The sequence below is a fragment of the Cynocephalus volans genome, chromosome 11, assembly GCF_027409185.1.
Source record: "Cynocephalus volans isolate mCynVol1 chromosome 11, mCynVol1.pri, whole genome shotgun sequence".
In the NCBI taxonomy this organism is placed as follows: Eukaryota; Metazoa; Chordata; class Mammalia; order Dermoptera; family Cynocephalidae; genus Cynocephalus; species Cynocephalus volans.
The window spans coordinates 1,881,205-1,903,135 of NC_084470.1; the positions used below are offsets into that span (position 1 = coordinate 1,881,205).

General features: G+C 37.4%; 1 protein-coding gene across 1 annotated transcript in view; it reads right to left on the bottom strand.

Annotated features, from left to right (window-relative positions):
* Window positions 1–791: 791 nt before the first annotated feature.
* The window catches only part of DPY19L2 (dpy-19 like 2), a 141,068-nt gene continuing 119,928 nt past the window's right edge, over window positions 792–21,931 (bottom strand). The window contains exon 22 of the mRNA XM_063114522.1: window positions 792–942. Within this exon, the coding sequence (XP_062970592.1) occupies window positions 792–942 (151 nt within the window). The remainder of the gene's footprint in view (window positions 943–21,931) is intronic.

Consider the following 21,931-nt stretch of genomic DNA (forward strand, 5'->3'; position numbering starts at 1 on the left):
ATCTCATTGGATAAATTTAACTGGGTTTTCTTTTCTGATTATGTTTAACCCCCTAATTTGGTTGTGTGCCATAGCAATTGTTATTTCACCTGGATATAAAGAAAAACAAACAAAAAAACTACTTGGTTCTAAACAGATTAATAACGTGTTGAGCTTAGACTGAGAACTAATCAGTGTAAAATACTAATCTGGTTGGGTAAATACATTTGAAGAGATTCAAAACATTACAAAACAATCTTTTTTTTACAAACATTTTAACTTGAAATGATAAAAAAAGTTATTAAAAGGTATTAAAGATCTTTCCTGAGAGCTAGTGAAAGAAAAAACTCCTTTGATAGACACATGGTTACAATTTCCTGGCAGAGGTAAAGAAGCTGTGATCAGTATCAGGATCCTAAGTGCTATCACCTCCCAGCCTGCTTTCTTCTGTCCTAAGTGTCTGAGTTGTTCCACCCTGGTTCCGGAGAAAATCTAAAGCAATCTCCTAGTTGGATAAAAAAGGACTTACCCTTGATTTATAAAATTTCATATTGTTTTACATACATTTTTCTTTAAAACTCTAAGATGAAAATCTGTTTATGCAGCATGAAATGATTTACAAGCTTTATAAGACCAACATTCAGTGGAAAACAATGAGGTGATTTACCTTTAATAATCAAAAAACTTTAAATCACTTTTATCTTCTTTTTAAGCATCTCTTATTAAAGCTTGTGATTTTTATTAATGTAACTAAGCCAACATGTGATTGTTTTCAGCACACTTCGTTGTGCCACAGTGTGATGGGCAGTTCCTTAGTTCACCCTCAGGACTCTGTACACGCTATTCTGAAACACGGTGGTGAAGTACGGCCTCGAGTCCTTGAGCAGGACGCTGCATAAGGGAGGGTTAGCGGCACTGGAAGGGTCTTCCACATCCCAGATCTCAAGCATGCTGCAACCAGGCCTGGAAAAAAAAAGAAGTGTATATATATATCCGTATTAAAAACACATTCATAGCTAGAGGAAATACATAAATCATAAAGTATCTCATAGGTTTTTAGAGACATTCATTTAGCAAATATTTTATTTTTTATTGAATCATAATTGATTATACATATTTTGGGGGTTCAATGTTGATATATGTTGATCAAATTAATATTACTAGTATGTGTACTGTTCCAAATTGTACTTATTCTTTATGCTCCTTGTCCAATCTCTCCCTATCTCCCCTCTCTCCCACCACTGAAAACCCTAGGTTTCCTCTCTCCCTCTGAAAGAATAATGGTTACTCGGTTGATTTGTTTCCTAGATGACCTGTCCAGCGCTGAGAGGTGTGATCAGGTCCCCCACTATTACCATAGAGCAGGTGCTTCTTCTGTCACTCTGGAATGGGCTTTGTGGAGAGAAACATCCTCTTCTTTTCTTTGGTCTCTGCTGGTGACTCTCCTTGTGTCAACGCACTCCAGTCGCTGGTGGACCATCTGCATGGTGGCTGTCATGTCTAGCCACTTTCACGGCAGCCGTGGTTACTGTCGTGGGCCACCCACATGGACGTGATGTTTTTGGCATGCTCCTTGTATTAAAGGAGCTCCTTGTATTAAACATGCCAGGTTGTGGGTGTGCGGCGGGGGAGGAGGGTGATGGAGTTTGGAAGTTTTGACTTTCCAGATCTCATGTGGAAATTTGATCCCCAATGTGGCAGAGTTGGAAACTGATTGAGCCATGGAAGCAGATACCTCATGAATGCATTAATGCTCTCCCTGGGGAAGGAGGGATTAATGACTGAGTTCTCATTCTATTAGTTCCCATGAGAGGTGGTTATTTAAAAGACTCTGGCACGTCCCATCTCTCTCTCTTGCTTCCTCTCGCCATGTGATCTGCTTGTACCCACCAGCTGCCTGCCACTTTCTGTCATGAATAGAAACAGCCTGAGGTCCATGCCAGATGCAGCTGTCCCAGAATCATAAGCCAAATAAAACTCTAATCTTTATAAATTACACAGTCTCAGGTATTTCTGTTATAGCAACACAAAACGGACTAATACAGAAAATTGGTACTGAGGAGCAGGGTGTTGCTATACAGGTAGCTGAAAATGTGGAAGCAGCTTTGGAACTGGGTATTAGGCAAAGGTTGGGGGAGTTTGGAGGACTTAGAAGAAGACAAAAAGATGAGAGAATGTTTAGAACATTTTAGAGATTGGTTAAATGGCTGTGACCAGAATGCTGATAGAAATGTGGACAGTAAAGACCATGCGGATGATGAGGTCTCAGATAGAAATGAGGAACTTATCGGGAACTGGACAAAAGATAACCCTTGCTACACCATAGCAAGGAACTTGGCTGCATTGCGTGTATGCCCTTGGACTTTGCGGAAAGTGGGACTTAAGAGTTGTGAACCAGAAAGTTTGGCGGAAGAAATTTCCAACCAGCAAAGCATTAAGGAAACTGAATGATTACTTTTAGCAGCCTACTCTGAGTTACGGCGGCAAAGGCATGATGTAAAGCCAGAATGTAAAAGGGAAGCAGAGCATAAATATTTGGAAAATTTGCAGCCTGGCTTTGTGGTAGAGAAGCAGAGAGTAGGAGAAAACGCAAAGGGGAAGCAGATAAACTGGTTGCTAAAGACATTAGCTTGGTGGCAAGGCAGCCAGATGCTAATAGGCAAGACAGTGGCAGAAAAGGCATTTGAGAAGTCTGGAAGCGTGCCCCACCCATCACAGACCCTAAGGCCTAGAAGGACTAAGTTGTCCTGGAGGAAAGACCTGGGTACCACAGCTGCCCTCGGTATCCTGCTCCCTGCATCCCAGCTGCTCTGGCTGGAACAGCCCTGCCTCAAGCAACCCCAAGTGTGGTTGGTGCAGCAGCTCTGGAGAGTAGAGGCCAGAAACCCCAGTGGCATCCATGTTGTGTTAAGTTTGCAGGCCAGCAGGACGTGAGAGCAGTGGAAGCATGGCAGCCCCCACCCAGATTCCAGAGGTATGGAAAAGCCTGGGGTCCCAGGCAGAGACCTGCTGCAGGGGCAGAGCCGCCGCAGAGGCCATCTACTAGAGCAATGCTGAGCAGAAAAGTGGGGTTGGAGCCCGCACAGAGAGCCCCCATCAGGGAAATGTCTAGTAGAACCAAGGCAGCAGGGCTGCTGCCAGGACCCCAGAACTACAGGGCCACTGGCAATGTGCAATGCAGGCCTGGAAAAGCTGCAGGCACCAGCACAGCCCAATGGACTGTGCCTGGCAGAGCAGTGGGAGTGAGGCTGTGCCCAGGAAGCAGGACTTGGAGTGAAAGATGATTTTGGAGCTTTAAAACTTAATGTCTGTCCTGCTGGGTTTTGGGCTTGTTTGGGGCCTGTTTCTCCTTTCTTCTGGCCTATTCCTTGCTTTTGGAATGGGAATGTATACCCAATATCTGTTCCACCATTATATCTTGGAAGTAAATAAATTTTTTTCTGACTTTTACAGGTTCACAGCTGGAAGGACTTTTGCTTTTGGCCTCAGATAAGACTTTGGACCTTTCAAGTTGGTGCTGGAACAAGCTAAGACATTTGGGACTGTTGGGATGGAAAGATTGTATTTTGTATGTGAGAGTGACATGAGTTTGGGGGGGCAAGGGGTGGAATGATAGAGTTTGGCTGTTTTGTCCTCCCAGAAGTCATGTGGAAATTTGATCCCCAGTGTGACAGTGTTGGAAACTGATTGAGCCATGGGGGCGGATCCCTCATGAGTGCACTAATACTCTCCCTGGGGGAGGAGGGGTGGTGAGTGAGACCTCACTCTATTAGTTCCCATGAGAGCAGGTTGTTTAAAAGACCCTCGTACCTCCCTCCCTCTGTCTCTCACTTCCTCTTGCCATGTGGTCTGCTTGTACCTGTTGGCTACCTGCCACTTTCCACCATGAGTAGAAGCAGTCTGAGGCCTGTGCCAGATGCAGCTGTTCTAGAATCATAAGCCAAATAAACCTGTTCTTTATAAGTTACCCAGTCTCAGGTATTTGTTATAGCAACACAAATGGAATAATAAAGGGGATCCAGTCCCTGGCTCTAGGCCTCGGGTCCCTTTGGTGTGCCTGGTTGTGGGTCCAGTCCCAGACTCCATGCCTCGGGTCCCTGGGTGGGCCCTGAGGTGCTGGCGGTGTGCCAGGTTGTGGGTTGGGGGGTCCAGTCCCTGGCTCTATATCTCAAGTCCCTGGGTGGGCCCCAAGGCGCTGGTGTTGTGCCTGGTTGTGGGAGGGAGGTCTGGTCCCTGGCTTCATGCCTCAGGTCCATTGGCAGGCCCAAGGTGCTGGTGATGTGCCTGGGCCAGAACTAATGTTTTGTCCTTTGCTTACATCTAAAGTGGGGGATCTTCCTGTGGGAACCAGTACCTGAGCTGTGTGGTTGAGCTAAACTGCTGCTTTGCTCCTTTGTTTTCCTAGGGAAGGCTTTTTGTGCTGCTCAGGGTTTAACGGTTGATGTTATAGGCACTTCCAGCTCTCCAGAGACCCAGTGCACCTGGAGTTGTGTAGAAACTCCGATCTGGGCCTGAGTCTTTTCATCAGACTGCACCCCACGCAATTCTATATTCCTGACCAATGTCCTCTGAGTGGTCCTGTGCTGATTGGGGGGCAGATCAACTGTCCTTGGTGTGCATCAGTGTTCCCCTGGTTGGCCCGTCTCCCCCACCACCCATGCTCCAAACACTTCCCATGGGATGGGCCATGCACCGGTCCCTTGAGATGACTCACCAGCCTCTGAGTGGCTCCTTTCTTTCAGTTGTTCTGGCTCCTCACTCCTGTGTGGGTCCACAAGAACCCTATTAGTGGTCTTGCTGTCCTGGGAGCCACCAAGGCCCCCTTCTCCCCTGCTGCCTCCAAGCAACTCCATTCAAAGGGCACAGTTGCAGCTCCTGCCAGCTCCTGCTCTGTGCGCTCAGCACTCCAGCTTTAAAGTAGCCATGGACTGAAACTCTCTGAGCAGTTTTCTCTTTCTCTCATCGTGGCTTCTCCTGCCTTCATGAAATCTGTAGGTCCCTCCTCCTCTTCCCCTGAGCTCTAGTGGCCCAAGCTTGGCTGTTGTTGCTTTTTTTATAGCTGTAAATTGGTTGATGGGAGAGAGTGACGCTGGGGACTGTCTATTCTGCCATCTTGACCGGAAGCCCAGATTAAATATTTTAAAGCATCATTTCAAAAGAATAAGTGTAATATTTAGAAATGATAAAAACAAGATAAAATTATGTTGCATTTTCACGTCCTGCTTAACCAAATAAGATATATCCTAATAAAAAAGGTTTAATACACTCAAGAATATATATTTCAAACCTCACTTTCAAAATGAAATAGAAATAAACATATTTTCCAAGTGCCATCAGCATCCAAACATGAGGCCTATTTGTAGCAGAATGAAAGCTAAAAGAATTCCTGAGGAATGTCATATTTTTGAAAATAAATTGCCATGGATTAGCATGAAAACAGAGTCCAAGTCAGGAAAGAAAGGCTCTTATGCCAACTTTGTTTTCCTAAACACTTTACGATTTGGGGTGGCTCTGTGAGAGGGCTAAATGAAACAAACTACTCACTAGTGGTAGTCACTAAAGGGAAAGAGTTAGACAAAATTTGTTTCCACTTTTTAACATCTATATCGAGGTATAATTTATGTACAGTAAAATGTATGCATTTTATGTGTAAAGTTTGATAAGTACGGGCAAATGTGTGTAGATGTGTAAACACCACCATCATCATAACACAGAACATTTCCATCACCCAGCAAGTTCCCTCATGCCTTTCTGCAGTAAATCCTCACCTGCAAAACACGGCCCCAGGCAACCACTGATCTTTTTCTAGAATTTTATATAAATACACAATGCAGACTTTTCATTTCTGGTTTCTTTACCTTAGTATGTTTTTGATATTCACACATTAGATATTATACTTCCTACAACTACTATTGTCCATTAGTAGTTCATTCATTTTTACTGCTAAATACCATTTCACTGCACGGAGATACCATAATTTGTTTATCCATATGCAAGTTAATGAACATTTGAGATGTTCAAAGTTTTTGGTAATAATGAACAATGCTGCCAGGAGACCTCAGGAGCCAAGGACAGTCCCCACTGACAGCCAGCAGCAGCATACAGGGACCTCAGAAGCAGAAAAGAGCCCCTCCTGACAGCTGGCAGGGGAGCAGGCAACTACTGCACAGTCATCCTGCCATTGCTGCAGATAATGCTGTCATTTGGGTGGTCCACAATAACCACCTCCACAGCCACCACTGTTACAAGGGTGACCTGCCACCACAGCAGCAGCCACTGCTGCTGTGCAGGTGGCCTGCCAACCACTCAGTGCATCAATGCAACAGCAGATCCCGGGAAAAGAGGTGAGTGAGTGCAGACCTGCAACCCAGTAGCCTTACAGGTGGAATTATGTTGCCCCCATAGTAGTGCACCTGGGGGTAAGAGGTATGTGTTTAGCCCATGTGACTGCCTTGATCCAGGGGCAGACACATATGGAACCCCTAGAAAGTACAGAAACCCAGGATACCCAAATACAGTAAGGAAGAAAAAATTCCCAACCACTACCAACCCATCCCCCAACTGGAGGAAGCAAGGACCCAGGAAGAACCTCTGCCTGTACAAAAAAGGAAAGAAAAACTCCACCAGGGTCATCCCTTCAAATGAGGAGCTCCAGTATAGTCCAGTGTACCCATCAGGATGATGGGATGCTAACCAACAAGTCTGCCCAGGGTCACTCACCCCAGCCAAATGCAACAAGAAACCCATGGGTTTCTCCTAAGAATTCAACAGCTTGCCCACAACCTCAATGATCCAACACAATGTCACTAACAGTAAGGAATCACTAAGGGCCCCAGTGCCTAGGCCATGCAGGCACTCACATACAACTCCAACACTGAAAATGGCTGAAGTACCTATGGAGGCTACACTACTACGTCTACCCAGAAACAATACTGAAACACCCTACCCAATGATCAAAACACATCTACAAGATGGAGTCTTTCTACTCAAAGCCCACACCATAGTAATAAAAGGAGCAACCACTCTATAACATGACCAGATATCAATGTAGAGATACTAGAAATACAAAAAAACAAGAAAATATGACACCACCAAAGGAATAAAATCTCAATTACCAGACCCCATAGAGTCATTGAAATGACTGAAAAGAAATTCCAAGCAACAATCTTAAGAAAACTTGGTGAGATACAAGAAGACTCAGATAACACAACAAAATGAGAAAAACTATCCAGGATATGAAGGAGGAAATTTACAAAGAGATCAATACCTGAAAAAAGAATGTAGCAGAAATCCTGCAATTAAAGGACTCATTCAATGAAATAAAAAACACAACCAAGAGCTTAAGCAGCAGGCTACAGTGAGTAGAAGAATTTCTGATCTTGAGGATAGCCTTTTCAAAGTAACCCAGGTGGACAAATAAAACAAAAAATAATCTAAAAAAAAGTAAAGAAATTCTAAGAGAGCTAGCAGACAACCTTAAGTGCACAAACATCTGAATCGTGGGTGTTCCAGAAGAGGAGGAGAAAGAAAAAGTCAATTGGAAGCATATTCAATGAAATAACCATGGAAAAATTCCCAGGTACAGGGAGAGACAAGAACCTTCAGATCCAGGAGGCTCAAAGATCTCCAAACTGATTCAATCTGTTTGAATCTGGTCCTTAAAAGAGAACTTTTTTGACATTATACTCAAACTGACAAAACTCAAAGACAAAGAGAATCCTAAAACAGCAAAGAGAAAAGTTTCATGTCAACTATAAGGGAGTCCCTATCAGACTAACAGCAGACTTTCCAACAGAAACTCTACATGCCAGAAGAGAATGGCATGATATATTCAAAATATTAAAAGAAAAAACCTGCCAGCCAAGAAGATTATACCCAGCAAGGACATCCTTCAGAAATGAGGGAGAAATAGTGTATTTTCCAGACAAACAAAAACTGAAGGATTTCACCACCACACGACCGGCCTTGCAAGAAATCCTCAAAGAAGTCCAGCATCTGGAATCCAAAAAATGATAATCATTACCATGAATACACAAGAAAGAACAAAACCTACTGGGAGAAGAAAAATGCAAACAAGAAACAGTAAGAAAACATATCCTACCACTTCCAAAAACCAACAAACAGCAAAGACAAACATTAAAAGGGGAAGAAAGGAACAAAATATTTAAAACATCTAAATGAAAATTGATAAAATGCCAGGAGTAAGACAATACCCTTCAATAGCAACCCTAAATGTAAATGGATTAAATTCCCCACTCAAAAGACACCTGATTGGATGAATAAGCTAGATCCAACTATATGCTTTCTACAACAGACTCACCTCAACTGTAAAGACAGAAAGAATAACAGTGAAGAAATGGAAAAAGATATACCCCACAAATAGAAACCAAAAATGAGCAGGAGTAGCTATCCTTATATCAGATTTAAAAAATGGACTTTAAACCAAAAGCAATTAAGAGAGACAAAGAAGGCCATTATATAATGATAAAGGGATCTATTCAGCAAGAATACATACCGATCATAAATATATATGCACCCAACATTGGAATACCCAGATATATAAAGCAAACACTATCAGGTCTAAAGAAAGAGACAGATTCCAATATGATGATGGTAGAAGACCTGAACATCCCTCTCTCAGCACTGGACATATCACCTAGGCAACAAATCAACAAAGAAACATAGGTTTTAAACTATACTTTAGCCCAACTGGACCTGGCAGATATCTACAGAACATTTCATCCAACAACCACAGAATATAAATTCTTCTCATCACCACATGGAACATTCTCCAGAACAGACCACATGTTAGGCCACAAATCAAGTCTCAACAAATTTTTAAAAATTAAAATCATTTGAAGTATCTTTTCAAGACCACAACAGATTAAAACTAGAAATCAATAACAAGATAAATGCTGGAAACTATAAGAAAGTGGAAATTAAACAACATGCTCTTAAATGAGCTATGGGTCCAAGTAGAAATTAAACAGAAAATCAAAAAATTTCTCATAACTAATGAAAATAAAGACACATCATACCAAAACCTGTGGGATGCTTCAAAAGCAATAGTTTATTGCAATAAATGCTACATCAAAAGAACAGAAAGATTTCAAATAAACAACCTAATGCCACTCCTCAAAGAACTAGAAAAACAAGCACAATCCAATCCTAAAAATTAGTAGATGGAAAGCAATAATTAAGATCAGAGCAGAACTAAGTGAAATAAAGATCCCCCAAAATGATACAAAAGATCGATGAAAAAAAGGTTGGTTTTTGAGAAGATAAACAAAATAGAAAAATCATTAGCTCAGCTTTTCAAAAAAATTAAAAGAGAAGAATCAAATAAATATCAGAAATGAAAAGGAGACAGTACAACCAATACCATAGAAATACAAAGAATCATTAGAGACTATTACAAACAACTATATGCTAACAAATTTGGAAACTGCAGTAAATGGATAAATTTCTGTCTTTTTTTTTTTTTTTTTTTTTAAAGATGACTGGTAAGGGGATCTCAACCCTTGGCTTGGTGTTGTCAGCACCACGCTCAGCCAGTGAGCAAACCGGCCATCCCTATATAGGATCCGAACCCGTGGCCTTGGTGTTATCAGCACCACACTCTACCGAGTGAGCCACGGGCCGGCCCTGGATAAATTTCTGGACACATACAAACTACCAAGACAGAACCAAGAAGAAACAGAAAACCTGAACAGACCAATAACAAGCAATGAGACTGAAGCAGTAATCTCCCAACAAAGTAAGTCTCCCAACAAAGAAAAGCTCAGGACTGGATGATTTTACTGCTGAATTCCACCAAACCTTTAGAGGAATTAATACCAATTCTCTGCAAACTATTCCAAAAAACTGAAACACAGGCCACTCTCCCAAACTCATTCTATAAGGCCAGCATTATCCTGATATCAAAACCAACAAAGATACAATGGAGAAAGAAAACTATACAGCTATATCACTGATGAACACAGATGCAAAAATCCTCAACAAAATATTAGCAAACAGAACACAACAACATATCAAAAAATTATACATCCTCATTAAATGGGATTCATCCCAGGGATGTGAGAATGGTTCAACATTTGCAAATCAATGAACATGATACACCACATCAACAAAATCAAGGACAAAAACCATACAACTATCTCAATAGATGCAGAAAAAACATCTGACAAAATTCAGCATCCTTTTATGATCAAGCCTCTCAGCAAATTAGGTACAGAACAAAAGTATCTCAACAAATAAAGTCCATGTATGACAAACTCACCACCAGTATCATCCTGAATGATGAAAAGTGGAAAGACAAGGATGCTCACACTCACCACTCCTTTTAAACATAGTATTGGAAGTAGTAGCCAGAACAATCAGGCCAAAGAATGAAAGGGCATCCAGACTGGAAAAGATGAAGTCAAACTGTCCCTGTCTGCAGATGACATGATACTATATAGAGAGAAACCTCAAGACTCTACAAAAAAACCTGTTAGCTGATAAATGATTTCAGTAAAGGTGCAGGAGATAAACTCAATATGCAAAAATCAGTAGAGTTTTTATATGCCAATAATGAAAAACTAGCAGAAAAAGAAATAAAGAAAACAAGTTTATTCACAATAGTTACCAAAAACAAAACAAAACAACACACACACACACAAAAGCCCCCAAACTTAGGAATCAATTTACCTAAGGAAGTGAAAGATCTCTACAAGAACTAAAAAATCACTGCTGAAAGAAATTAAAGAGGACACAAAAAGGTGGAAAGACATTCCATGCTCTTGCACTGGAAGAATAAGCATTGAGAAAATGTCCATACTACCCAAAGTGTTCTACAGATTCAATGCAATCCCCATCAAAACACCAAGGACATTCTTCACAGAAATAGAAAAAACAATCCTAAGATTTATGTGGAACAACAAAAGACCCCAAACAGCCAAAAAAAAAAATCTTGAGGGGAGAAAAAAATCCAGCAGCATCACACTACCTGACTTCAAGTTATACTACAAAGCTACAGTAACCAAAACAGCACGGTACTGCATAAAAATAGACACTTGCACCAATGGAATAGAATACAGAACCCAGAAATCAACCCACATACTTACAGCCAACTGATCTTTGACAAAGGCTCCAAAAACATATATTGGGGAAAAGAACACCTCTTCAATAAATGGTTCTGGGAAAACTGGGCATCCATATGTGGAAAAATGAAACTAGACCCATACCTCTTGCTATATGCCAAAGTCAACTCAAAATGGATTAAAGAGTTAAGACCTGATGCTATAAAACTACTAAAAGAAAACACAGGGGAAATACTTCAGGAAGTAGGAATGGGCAAAGACTTTATGAATAAGACCCCCAAAGCACAGGCAACAAAAGAAAAAATAAATAAATGGGATTATATCTAACCAAAAAGCTTCTGCACAGCAAAAGAAACAACAGAACAAAAAGATAACCTACAGAATGGGAGAAAATATCTGCAAACTATGCATCTGACAAGGGATTAACATCCAGAATATATAAGGAACTCAAACAATTTAACAATAAAAAAACAACTTGATTAAAAAATGGGCAAAGGAGCTGAATAGGCATTTCTTAAAGGAAAGTATACAAATGGCCAATAGACATATGAAAAAATGTTCAACATCACTAAATAACATGGAAATGCAAATTAAAATCACACTGAGATATCACCTCACCCCAGTGAGACTGGCCATTATCGAAAAGACAGAAAATAACAGATGCTGGTGAAGATGCAGAGAAAGGGGAACTCTCCCACACTGTAAATTAGTGGGACTGTAAATTAGTGCAGCCACTATGGAGAACAGTATGGAGGTTTCTTAAACAACGACAGATAGAACTGCCACATGATCCAGCAATCCCACTGCTGGGTATATACCCAAAGGAATGGAAATCATCGTGTTGTAGGGATATCTGCACTCGCATGTTTATTACACCTCTATTTACAATAGCCAAGATATGGAACCAACCTAAATGTCCATCGTCAGATGACTGGATAAGGACAATGTGGTATATTTACACAAATGTATTCTGCCATAAAAAAGAAAAAGAGATTCTGGCATTCACAGCAATATGGGTGAACTCAGACAAAATTATGTTAAGTGAAATAAGCCAGGCACAGAAAGAGAAATACCACGTCCTCACTCACAAGTGGGAGCTAAAAAAGCCCCCACATAATTAAAAAGAAAAAAATATACGACAACAATAACTTGTTGAACTTTCAAAAGCAGAGAACAGAAATGAGACAAAAAGAGGTGGGGGCTGGTGTTTGTGAGAAATTGGTAAAGGGCCACAAAAAAAGATTACTTTGTGTAATGTTGAATATTCTAATTATCGTGGTTTGAGCATCACATATTGCATGCAGGTATTGATATTCAATGCTGGAACCTACAGATATATACAATCAATTATTTCAATAAATAAAGAAATAAAGAAATCTGGTGGCAATTGTGACCTTTTGTTAAAAAAAAAAATGAACAATGCTGCCATAAACATTCATGGACAAGTCTTTGTGTGGACATGTGTTATCATTTCTTTTAGAGAAACACCTAGGAGTAGATTTGCTGGGTTGCAGAGTAAGTGTATACTTAAGCAACTTTATAAGCAACTTCAAAACTGTTTTCCAAAGTGGATGCACCATTTTCCATTTCCACTGACAACATATGAGAGTATAAGTTGCTCTACATCCCTAAAGACATTTGATATTATCAGTCTTTGTAATTTCAGTCATTCTAGTGAAGTAATGGACCATTCAAAATATCTTCTTTGGCTGAATGTCTCATCAAATATTTTGCCAAATTTTGTGTTGTTTCTTATTACTGATGTGTGAGTTTTTTTATATATTCTGGATAAAAGTCCTTGTCCCATTTTTTAGTTCACTTATTAAAACATAATTGCTCAATAATTACTCGATAAACTGTACATATGAGGATACTTCAAAAAGTTCATGGAAAGAATTTTATTTTTTTGTATTTTAAAAATGATGTTTACTGTTCAAAGACTTTTGAATAATGAGAAAGACTTTTCTAGGTTTCCTAGAAATTTAGTAAGTTCTGTAATTAAGAAATTGATCTTTATTAAATTTAAAATATTTTAACATTTAATTGTACATATTTGTGGGGTACAGTGTATTGTTTCAATTCATGCATATTCTGCACAATGATTCTCTTAGGGTAGAGAGCATAGTTTTGTGTCCAGTAGTCCACAACTCCTCCTCCTCCCTGTCCCACCTCTGGTATCCATTATTCTACTCTCTACTTTTATGACAACCATTTTTTGTTTTTATATTCCATCTATGAGTGATATCATGTAGTATTTGAATTCCATTTTTCCACAACCTTCTTTATCCTCATATTTAGAATGTAAACTTTGATACTTTTTAACATATTTATACACCTGTGAAACAATAGCCACAATAAAAATAATGAACGTGTCCATTTCTCCCAAAAGTTTACTCATGCCATTTTGTAATTCTACTCTCTTGTCCCAGACAACTCCCCACACCAGGCAACCATTTATCTGCTCTCTGTGTCCATAGATTTGTTTGCATTTTTTTGAATTTGGCATGCTTTCGTTTTTGTCTGGCTTCTTTTCTTCAGCATAAGTATTTTGAGATTCATACATAATGTTGTGTGTATCAATAATCCATTCTTTTTTATTTGTATTACATTGGCTGTATATTCGAATAGTTGTGTTTATCCAGTAGCCTATTAATAGATATTTGGGTTGTTTCCAGTTTGGGGCTATTACAGAAATAAGCTGCTACGGACATTTATGAACAATTATTGGTATGGGTGTATGATTTATTTTATCTTATGTAAATACATGTAGTAGGTGTATGTTCAAGTTTTTATGAAATTGCTAAACTATCTTGCAAAGTGGCTGTAGCAGAATACATTCCCACCACCAGTTTATGACAGTTCTAGGTCCTCCAACACTTGGCATAATCAGTTTCTTTTTTTCAATTTTAGATGTTGTTTTAGGTGTATAAAAGCTCACTGTAGTTTTAATTTGCATTTCACAAATGACTAGTAATGTCAAGCATCTTTTCATGTGATTATTTGCCATCTGTACATTTTCTCTAAAGTGTCTGTTTGAATATTTTATTTATATTGTTATAGAAGTATTCATACATGACTAGATAACTGAACATTTAAAAGAAATTAAGATTGGCTGTTGAATTTTTCAAATGCTTTTGTAACGTCTCTAGAAATAATCCTATGATTTTTGTTCCTTAGATCTTTCCCTATGATTACTTACCTAAATAAATCTACTGTTGAAAAAAAAAGAAATTTTATATTCTTAGATTTATAGGTAGGTCTGTGATCAATTGTGAACTAATTTCTATACATGGTGTGAAGTACAAATTGAAGTTCTTTTTTTTTTTTTTTGCATAAGATGTCCAATTGGTCAAGCACTACTTATCAAAAAGGTTTATTTGTCCACTGAATTGTTCCTGCACATTTGTCAAACATCATTTGTCCATATGAGCATGGGTTTATTTCTGGACTCTCTACTCCATTTCACTGATTTGTCTATCTTGATTCCAAAAGCACGGTCTTGATTACTGTAGCTGTATAATAAGTCTTGAAATCAGGTAATGTTAGCTCTCCAAATTTGCTCTTCTCTTTCAAAGTTATTTTGGCTATTCCAGGTCCTTTGCACTTCCATAAATTTGAGAATCAGCTTTTCAAATTTTACCCAGGCTATGGGATACTGACTGCAATTGAACTGAATCTACAGATCATTTTGGGGACAATTGACAACTTAATAAAATTGACTATTTGGAACCATGAAAATGGCACCTCTCCATTTATTTAGGTGTTATTTTATTTCTCTCAGTAATGTTTTATAATTTTCAATGGGCAGGTCCTATACATCTTTTGTATTTTATAATTTCCTATGATTGCAAATGCTATTTTAAATTTCAATTACTGATTGTTGCTAAATAGAAATACAATTGACTTTTTATACTGATTTTGCACCCTGCATCCTCACTAAACTTACTTAGTTCTAATAGCTTTTTGGTACATTCCTTCAGGTCACATGACATAGATGATTAATTTGTCTGTGAAAAAAAGGCAGTTTTACTTCCTCCTTTCCAATCTGGATGCCTTTAATTTCCTTTTGTTGCTTCACTCCTTTAGCTACAACAATCACTATAATGTTTAATGGAAGAAGTAATAATGAACCTCCTCTTTTTGTTCCTGATTTCAGTGAAAAAACATTGTCTTTCACCAAGTATGACATAGTTGCAGTTTCTTCACAGATGCTCTTTGCCAGGTTAAGAAAGTTACCTTCTATTCCCAGTTTGCTGACAGTTTTTAATCAGTTATGGATACTGGATGTGTCGATTACTTTTTCCTGAATTGACTGAGATGATCACATCGTCTTTCCTGCTATAACAAATTACTACAAACTTAAAGCAACATGTTTTATTCTCTTTCAGTTCTGGAGATCAGAAGTCTAAAATCAAGGTCCCGGCAGGGCTCCAATCCTTCTGGAAGCTCCAGGGGAGAATCCAGTTCTTCACCTTTTCCAGCTCTCACAAGCGGACCTCATTCCTTGGCTTATGGCCCCACATCGCTCCAGCTTCTGCTTTCATCATCACCATCACCTTCTGTAGCTGACTCTCTTCCCTTCTTATGAGGACCATTGTAATTACAGTGGTTTTACCTGGGTAACCAGGATATTTTTCACATCTTGAGAGCATTAACTTAATCACATTTACTAATTTTCTTTTTCCATGTAAGTAAAATATTCACAGCTTCTGTGATTAGAACACTGACATCTTTGGGCAGGCGTAGGGGTCATTATTCAGCCTACCACAAGCTCATTTACACTTAATGGATTTTTGTTATGGTTACGTTTAAGTCTATCATCTTGCTATCTGTTTTCTATCTGTCCCTTTGCTCTTTATTCCCCTTTCTACTTTTCCTGCCTTCTTCTGGATTAAGTGATTTTTATGATTCCATTTCAGTCTTTGTTGCCTTATTAGCTGTAACTCTTTGTTTTGTTATTTCAGTGCTGGGTCAAGATTTATAGAATATACTTACATAATAAAAACTTTACAATAGTATAGTTCCATTTTTTCCCTCATATAAACCCCACAGTAATTTTTGACTTAATCAGTTATCTTTTATAAAATTTACATAATAAGAAAAAGTCTTACAATACTTACGTGGTTACCATTTGCAGTGCTCTTCATCCCCTTGTATATATCCGTATTTCTATCTTGCATCATTTTCCTACCAAAAGGATTTCAGTTTACATACCTCATACTGCAAATCTGCTGGTGATGATGAATCCTTTCAGCATTTGTACACCAGAAAAAGTATATTTCACCTTCATTTCTGAAATGTATTTCTACTGAGTAGTTTATTTTTCCTTCAGTACTTTGAAGACATTATCTCCGATGCATTTTTGCTTGCATTGTTTCTGAGCAGAAGTGTGCTGGAAATTACATATTTCTTCCATTGTACATACATTTTTTTCCGGGTGCTTTTGAAGATTTTTCTCTTGATTACTGGTTTGAGAAACTTGATGTTCCCTAGGGTAGTTTTCTTCATGTTTCTTGTCTTTGGGGTTTGTGACCTTTTTAGATCTATCAGTTTATAGTTTTCATAAACCTTGGAAAAATTTATACTATTACTTCAAATATTTTTCTGACACCCCTCCCCCTGACACTTTATGGGGATTTTAATTATGTGTATATTAAATCACTTGAAGTTGTCCCACAGACCACTAATGCTCTGTTAATATATTTTTTCTTCTTTCTCTGTATTTCTCTCTTGTATAGTTACTATTGCTACATCTTCAAGTTCATCAGTATTTTCTTCTCTCATGTCTAATCTGTCATTAATTCTATCCAGTGTATTTTTCATCTCAGACATAGTTTTCATCATTAAACGTTCAATTTGGGTCTTTTTTCGTCTTCATGTTTCTACTTAGCTTTTCAGACATGCGGAATGCAGTTATTTTAACTGTTTTAATGTTCTTATCTGCTAATTCTAACATCTGTTCCAGCTCTAGTTTGTTTTCGATTGGTTGATTTTTCTCCATCTTATGGAAATATTTTCCTTCGGCTACTTTGTATAACTGATAATCATTGAGTGAATACCAGACATTGTGAATTTTACCCTTTGTTTTGGATATGTTTGTGTTCCTGTAAATATTCTAGAGTTTTGCTCTATGATGTATTTAATTTACCTGGAAACAGTTTGGTCCTTTTGGGTCTTGCTTCTCAGATGTGTTAAGTGGCACAAGAGAAATGTTTAATCTAGGCTAACTACTTTCCACTGCTGAGGCAGGATCCTTCTTAGTACCTTACACGATTCCCCATGAATTATGAGGTTTGCCAGCCCCGTCTGAGTTCTGGACCTCTTCACTCTAATCCTCTTAGCTCATTCCCTAGCCTTAGGTAATCTCCTCAGATGCATGAACTGATAATTACTCTACCGAAGGGAACCTTCAGATCTCTGGAATTCTTTCTTTGGGGTGGTCTGTCCTCTGTCCTGCTAACCCTAACTGTCTTGGTCTCCCTGAACTTTCAGTTCTATCTCCTTCCCTCAGGAATCTGCTGAGCTCTGCACAGATTCACCTTTTCTGCCTTGGCCTGGAAACTCCCTCAAGGCATTAAACTCCTGCAGACATATACGTCTGCACTTGTTCGTCTTCTGTCTTTCAAGGATCACTGACATCGATCACCTAATGTCCAGTGTCTTTAAAACGCTTTTTATCATATATTTTGTCTGTTTTTGTTTTTGTTGTTGTTGTTCTAGGTGGGAGGGTAAATCTGGGTCCTATTACTCAGTCTTGTCTGAAAGTGGAAGTCAAGATAAATGTGTTGCAATTATTTTCTCTCAGTCTGTGGCTTACTTTTTCATTTTCTTAATGATGTCTTTCTAAAGGACATGTTTTAATTTTGACAAAGTTCAAACTGTCAACTATTTCTTTGATGGTCTGTGCATTTGTGTTCCATCAAGGAAATCTTTGTCTGAACTAAGGTCATGAAGACTTTCTCTTATTTTTTTCTCAGTTATTTTACAGTTTTACCCCTTCTTTTTAGGTCTATGACTCACTTAAAATAAAACAATTTTAAAGATGTGAGGTCAGCATTTTTCTGGTGTGTGCATGCATATGAAAGTTCAATTGTTTTAGCCATTTGCTGAAAAAATTCCACTTTCCCCAATAATTAACTTGCCCTCTTTGTTGAAAATCAATCAAAAATGTAAGTGTGGGACTATTTCTGGAGTATCTTTTTTGTTCTGTTTATCTTTATGGCAATAGCACACTCTTGTTTACTGTAGCTTTATCATAAGTCTTGACATCCTTTGCCATTGTTCTTCTACAAAATTACAAAATTGTTTGGCTATTCTAGGTCCCTTGCATTTGCATACAAATTTCAGAATCAACTTGTCAATTTCAACAACAAGCCTAATGGGATGTTGACTGGAATTGCATTGTACCAATAGACCAATCTGGGGAAAACTGCCCTATTAACAATGTTCTTTTAGTGAATGAATTAAATTTCTCACAACAATATTCTGTACTTTTGGGGTACAGGTTTTGCTCAGGTTTCATGAAAAGTATTCCTAATATTTTAAATGATAACATAAATGGAATTAGTTTTTAATTTCATTTTCCAGTTTTTCATTCCTAGTATAGAAATACAATTGATTTTTGAATATTGATGTTTCTCCTGTGATACCGATACACTTATTAGTTTTATTGGCTTTTTAATACATGTGTTATACTTTTATTTACATGAACAAGTTAACTACAAATAAATTCAGTTTCTTCTTCCCTTTCAATCTGCATGCCTTTTATTTCTTTTGACTTACTGCATTGGTTATGACTTTCAGAACAATGTCTTATAGAAGTGAAAAGACATCATTGCGTTGATCCCAATCACCGGGCGAAAGCATTCAGCCCTTCACCAGTAAGTATTAAAAACGTTAGTTAGATATTAGTTTTAGAATTTTCATAGACAACCTTTATCATGTTGAATAAGTTCCCTTCTATTCCTCATTTGCTTAGAAGCTTTATCATGAGTGGGTGCTTAATTTTATCAAATGCTGTTTCTGTACCTATTGAGATAATCACATAGATTTCTCTTTGTTATTACACTAACATGGTGAATTTAACTCATTCTTGCATTCCTGAGACAGAACCCACTTGGTCTTGATGGATTATTCTTTTTAAGTATTGCTGAGATCAATTTACTAATTTTTTGTTAAGAATTTTTCTTCTATGTTCACAAGGCATAATTGTTTGTAGTTTTCTTGTGAAATCTTCTCTGGGATATCAGGGAAATATAGACCTCAGGAAATGAGTGGGGAAATGATACTGCTTGTTCTATTTTTAAAAAGATTTCATATAAGGTCAATATTAGTTCATTAAATATTTGACAGAATTCATCATTGAAGCTACCTGGGATTTCTGAAGGGTTCTATGTAGAAAAGATTTTAATTTTGAATTCCATTCATTTAATAGGTACTAAGATATTCAAATATTCTATTTTTCTACTCAAGAATAGAAAAATAGCTTTGGTAGTTTGTTCGGGAAATTTTTCCATTTCCACTCAGCTGTCATATTAATTCACATACATTTATTCATAATATTCCCTTATTATTTTAAATGTCTGTATGCTTCCTTCTTGCATTCCTGATATTGGTAATTCATGCAACCTCTTTTTTCATGGATTGATCAAATTAGAGGCTCAACAATTTTATTAATCTTTTCAAAGAAACAGTTTTTGTTTTCATTGATTTCTTATTGTTTTCTACAACTGATGTACACTTTGTAATATCCTGCCTTCTATTTGCTTTGGGTTTACTTTCTTTCTCTTTTGTTTTATACCTTCTTAAGGGAAAAGCTTAGATAATTGATTTAATATCTTGCTTATCTTCTAATATAAAGCTATAAATTCCTTTCTAAGTACTACTTTGGCTGCACCCCACAAATTAAGATATGCTATATTTTCATTTTCATTCAGTTCAAATGTTTTTAAATTTCTTTTGTAATTTTATCTTTGACCCATGGTTAAGAGTGTATTGTTTAATTTCCAGTTTTGGCATTTTCTATGTATTTTTCTATTGTTGATTTCTAATTTAATTCCACTGTCAGATAACATACTCTATATGATTTCAACTGTTTTAAATGTATTAAGATTTGCATTATGGCCCACTGTGTATGTTGCCTTGGCACTTGAAAAGAATGAAAAGTACAAGGTACTTCAAAGAGTTCTTGGAAAGATTCATATTTTCTTTTAATTCTATTTTTCCACAAACTTTTTCTACCCTTGTATGTCCAACTGCTGTTTTGGGGCAGAGTTTTATATAAATTTCAATTGTGTTCCAATGGTTGATAGTGTTGTTAAAATGCTCTACATCCTTGCAGATTTTCTGTGTAGTTTTTTGTATCACTTACTGAGAGAGAATTATTGAAATCTCCAATTAAAATTGTTGGTCTATTTCTCCTTTGAGTTCTGTCAGCTTTTGCTTCACATACTTTCGAATTCTCTTTCATACACACATTCATACTCACTCATAATTATTATATCTGCCTGCTATATTGAACTATTTAGCATTATAAAATGTCATTCTTTGTCTCTAATATTACTTTTTGTCTAACCTATTTTATCCACTTCAGCTTTCATACATTTACTTACATGCTATGTATTTGCTATCCTTTTGTCCTTCAACAATACATGTGTTTGTATTTAAAACACCTCTCTTGCAGGCAGCCCACAGATGGGTTCTGCTTTTGTATTCAGTCTGCATTTTGATATCAATCATATTTTTTGATTCAGGCTTGCCATTATGCTCTTTTCTTTTTCTATTTGTTTCATTTCTGTTTCTCTTTCTTGCTTTCTTTAGATCAAGCAAACAAGCTTTTAGTATACTATTCATCTATTGGCATAGATGCCAACATATCGCAGTTTACTTAACATTAGATCATTTCCAGAAAAATCATACATTTGTTTCCACTTACTCCTTTTTTGTGCTATTGTCATGTACACATTCAATCTACACTATAAACTCAGAAACATACTGGTATCATTTTGCTTTAAACAATGTCTTTTAAAGATTTTCAGAGAAGAAAAAATATGTTAATTAATACCCATATATTTACCATTTCCACTGCAAGTCAGTATTTCTTGTATTTCTTGTATATTTGGTATTATTTCTCAGCACCTTATAGAACTTCCAGTCCATCTAGAAGTATGTCTATTAGCAACAAGTTATCTTAGATTTTATTTATTTGAAAATGTCTTTATATGCCTTCATTTTTAAAAGAGAGTTTTACTAAATATAGAATTCTTGGTTTTTTCCTTCAGCATTTTGAATTATCCCAATGTCTGTTGATTTCCACTATTTCTGATGTCAGATGTCTGTAAAGCGTCTTATGTTTTCTCTAGTTATTTTCAAGATTTTCTCTTTATCTTCACTTTCAACAGTTTGACTATGATGTATGTGCCTCGCTGAGGTTTTCCTTTGGTTCACCCTAGTTAGATTTATTGAACTTAGTGTGTCACTACGCTTGAGAAATTTTTGACAAACATTTTTCCGGGTATTTTTTCTGTCACCTTTTTTCTTTCATTCCTTCTGGTACTAAAATTATCCATGTGTTGAACTACTTAATGTCATTGAAGGTCTCTCCAGCTTCAGCTAATTTCTTCAATCTTTTTGGCCCCTGTTGTTTGGATTAAGTACTTTTTCTCGATCTACCTTCAAATTCTCTGATTTTTTCTGTTGTCATCTCAAATCTGTTATTGAGTACACTGAAAAAATTTTCATTTCCTTTATTATGCTTTTCAGCTCTAGAATTTCCAACGTGTGTGGAAGGTGTGTTTCTATTTCTCTGTTGAGATTCCTATCTCTTCACTCATTGATAAGCATGTTTTTCTTTAATTCTTTAAACATATTTT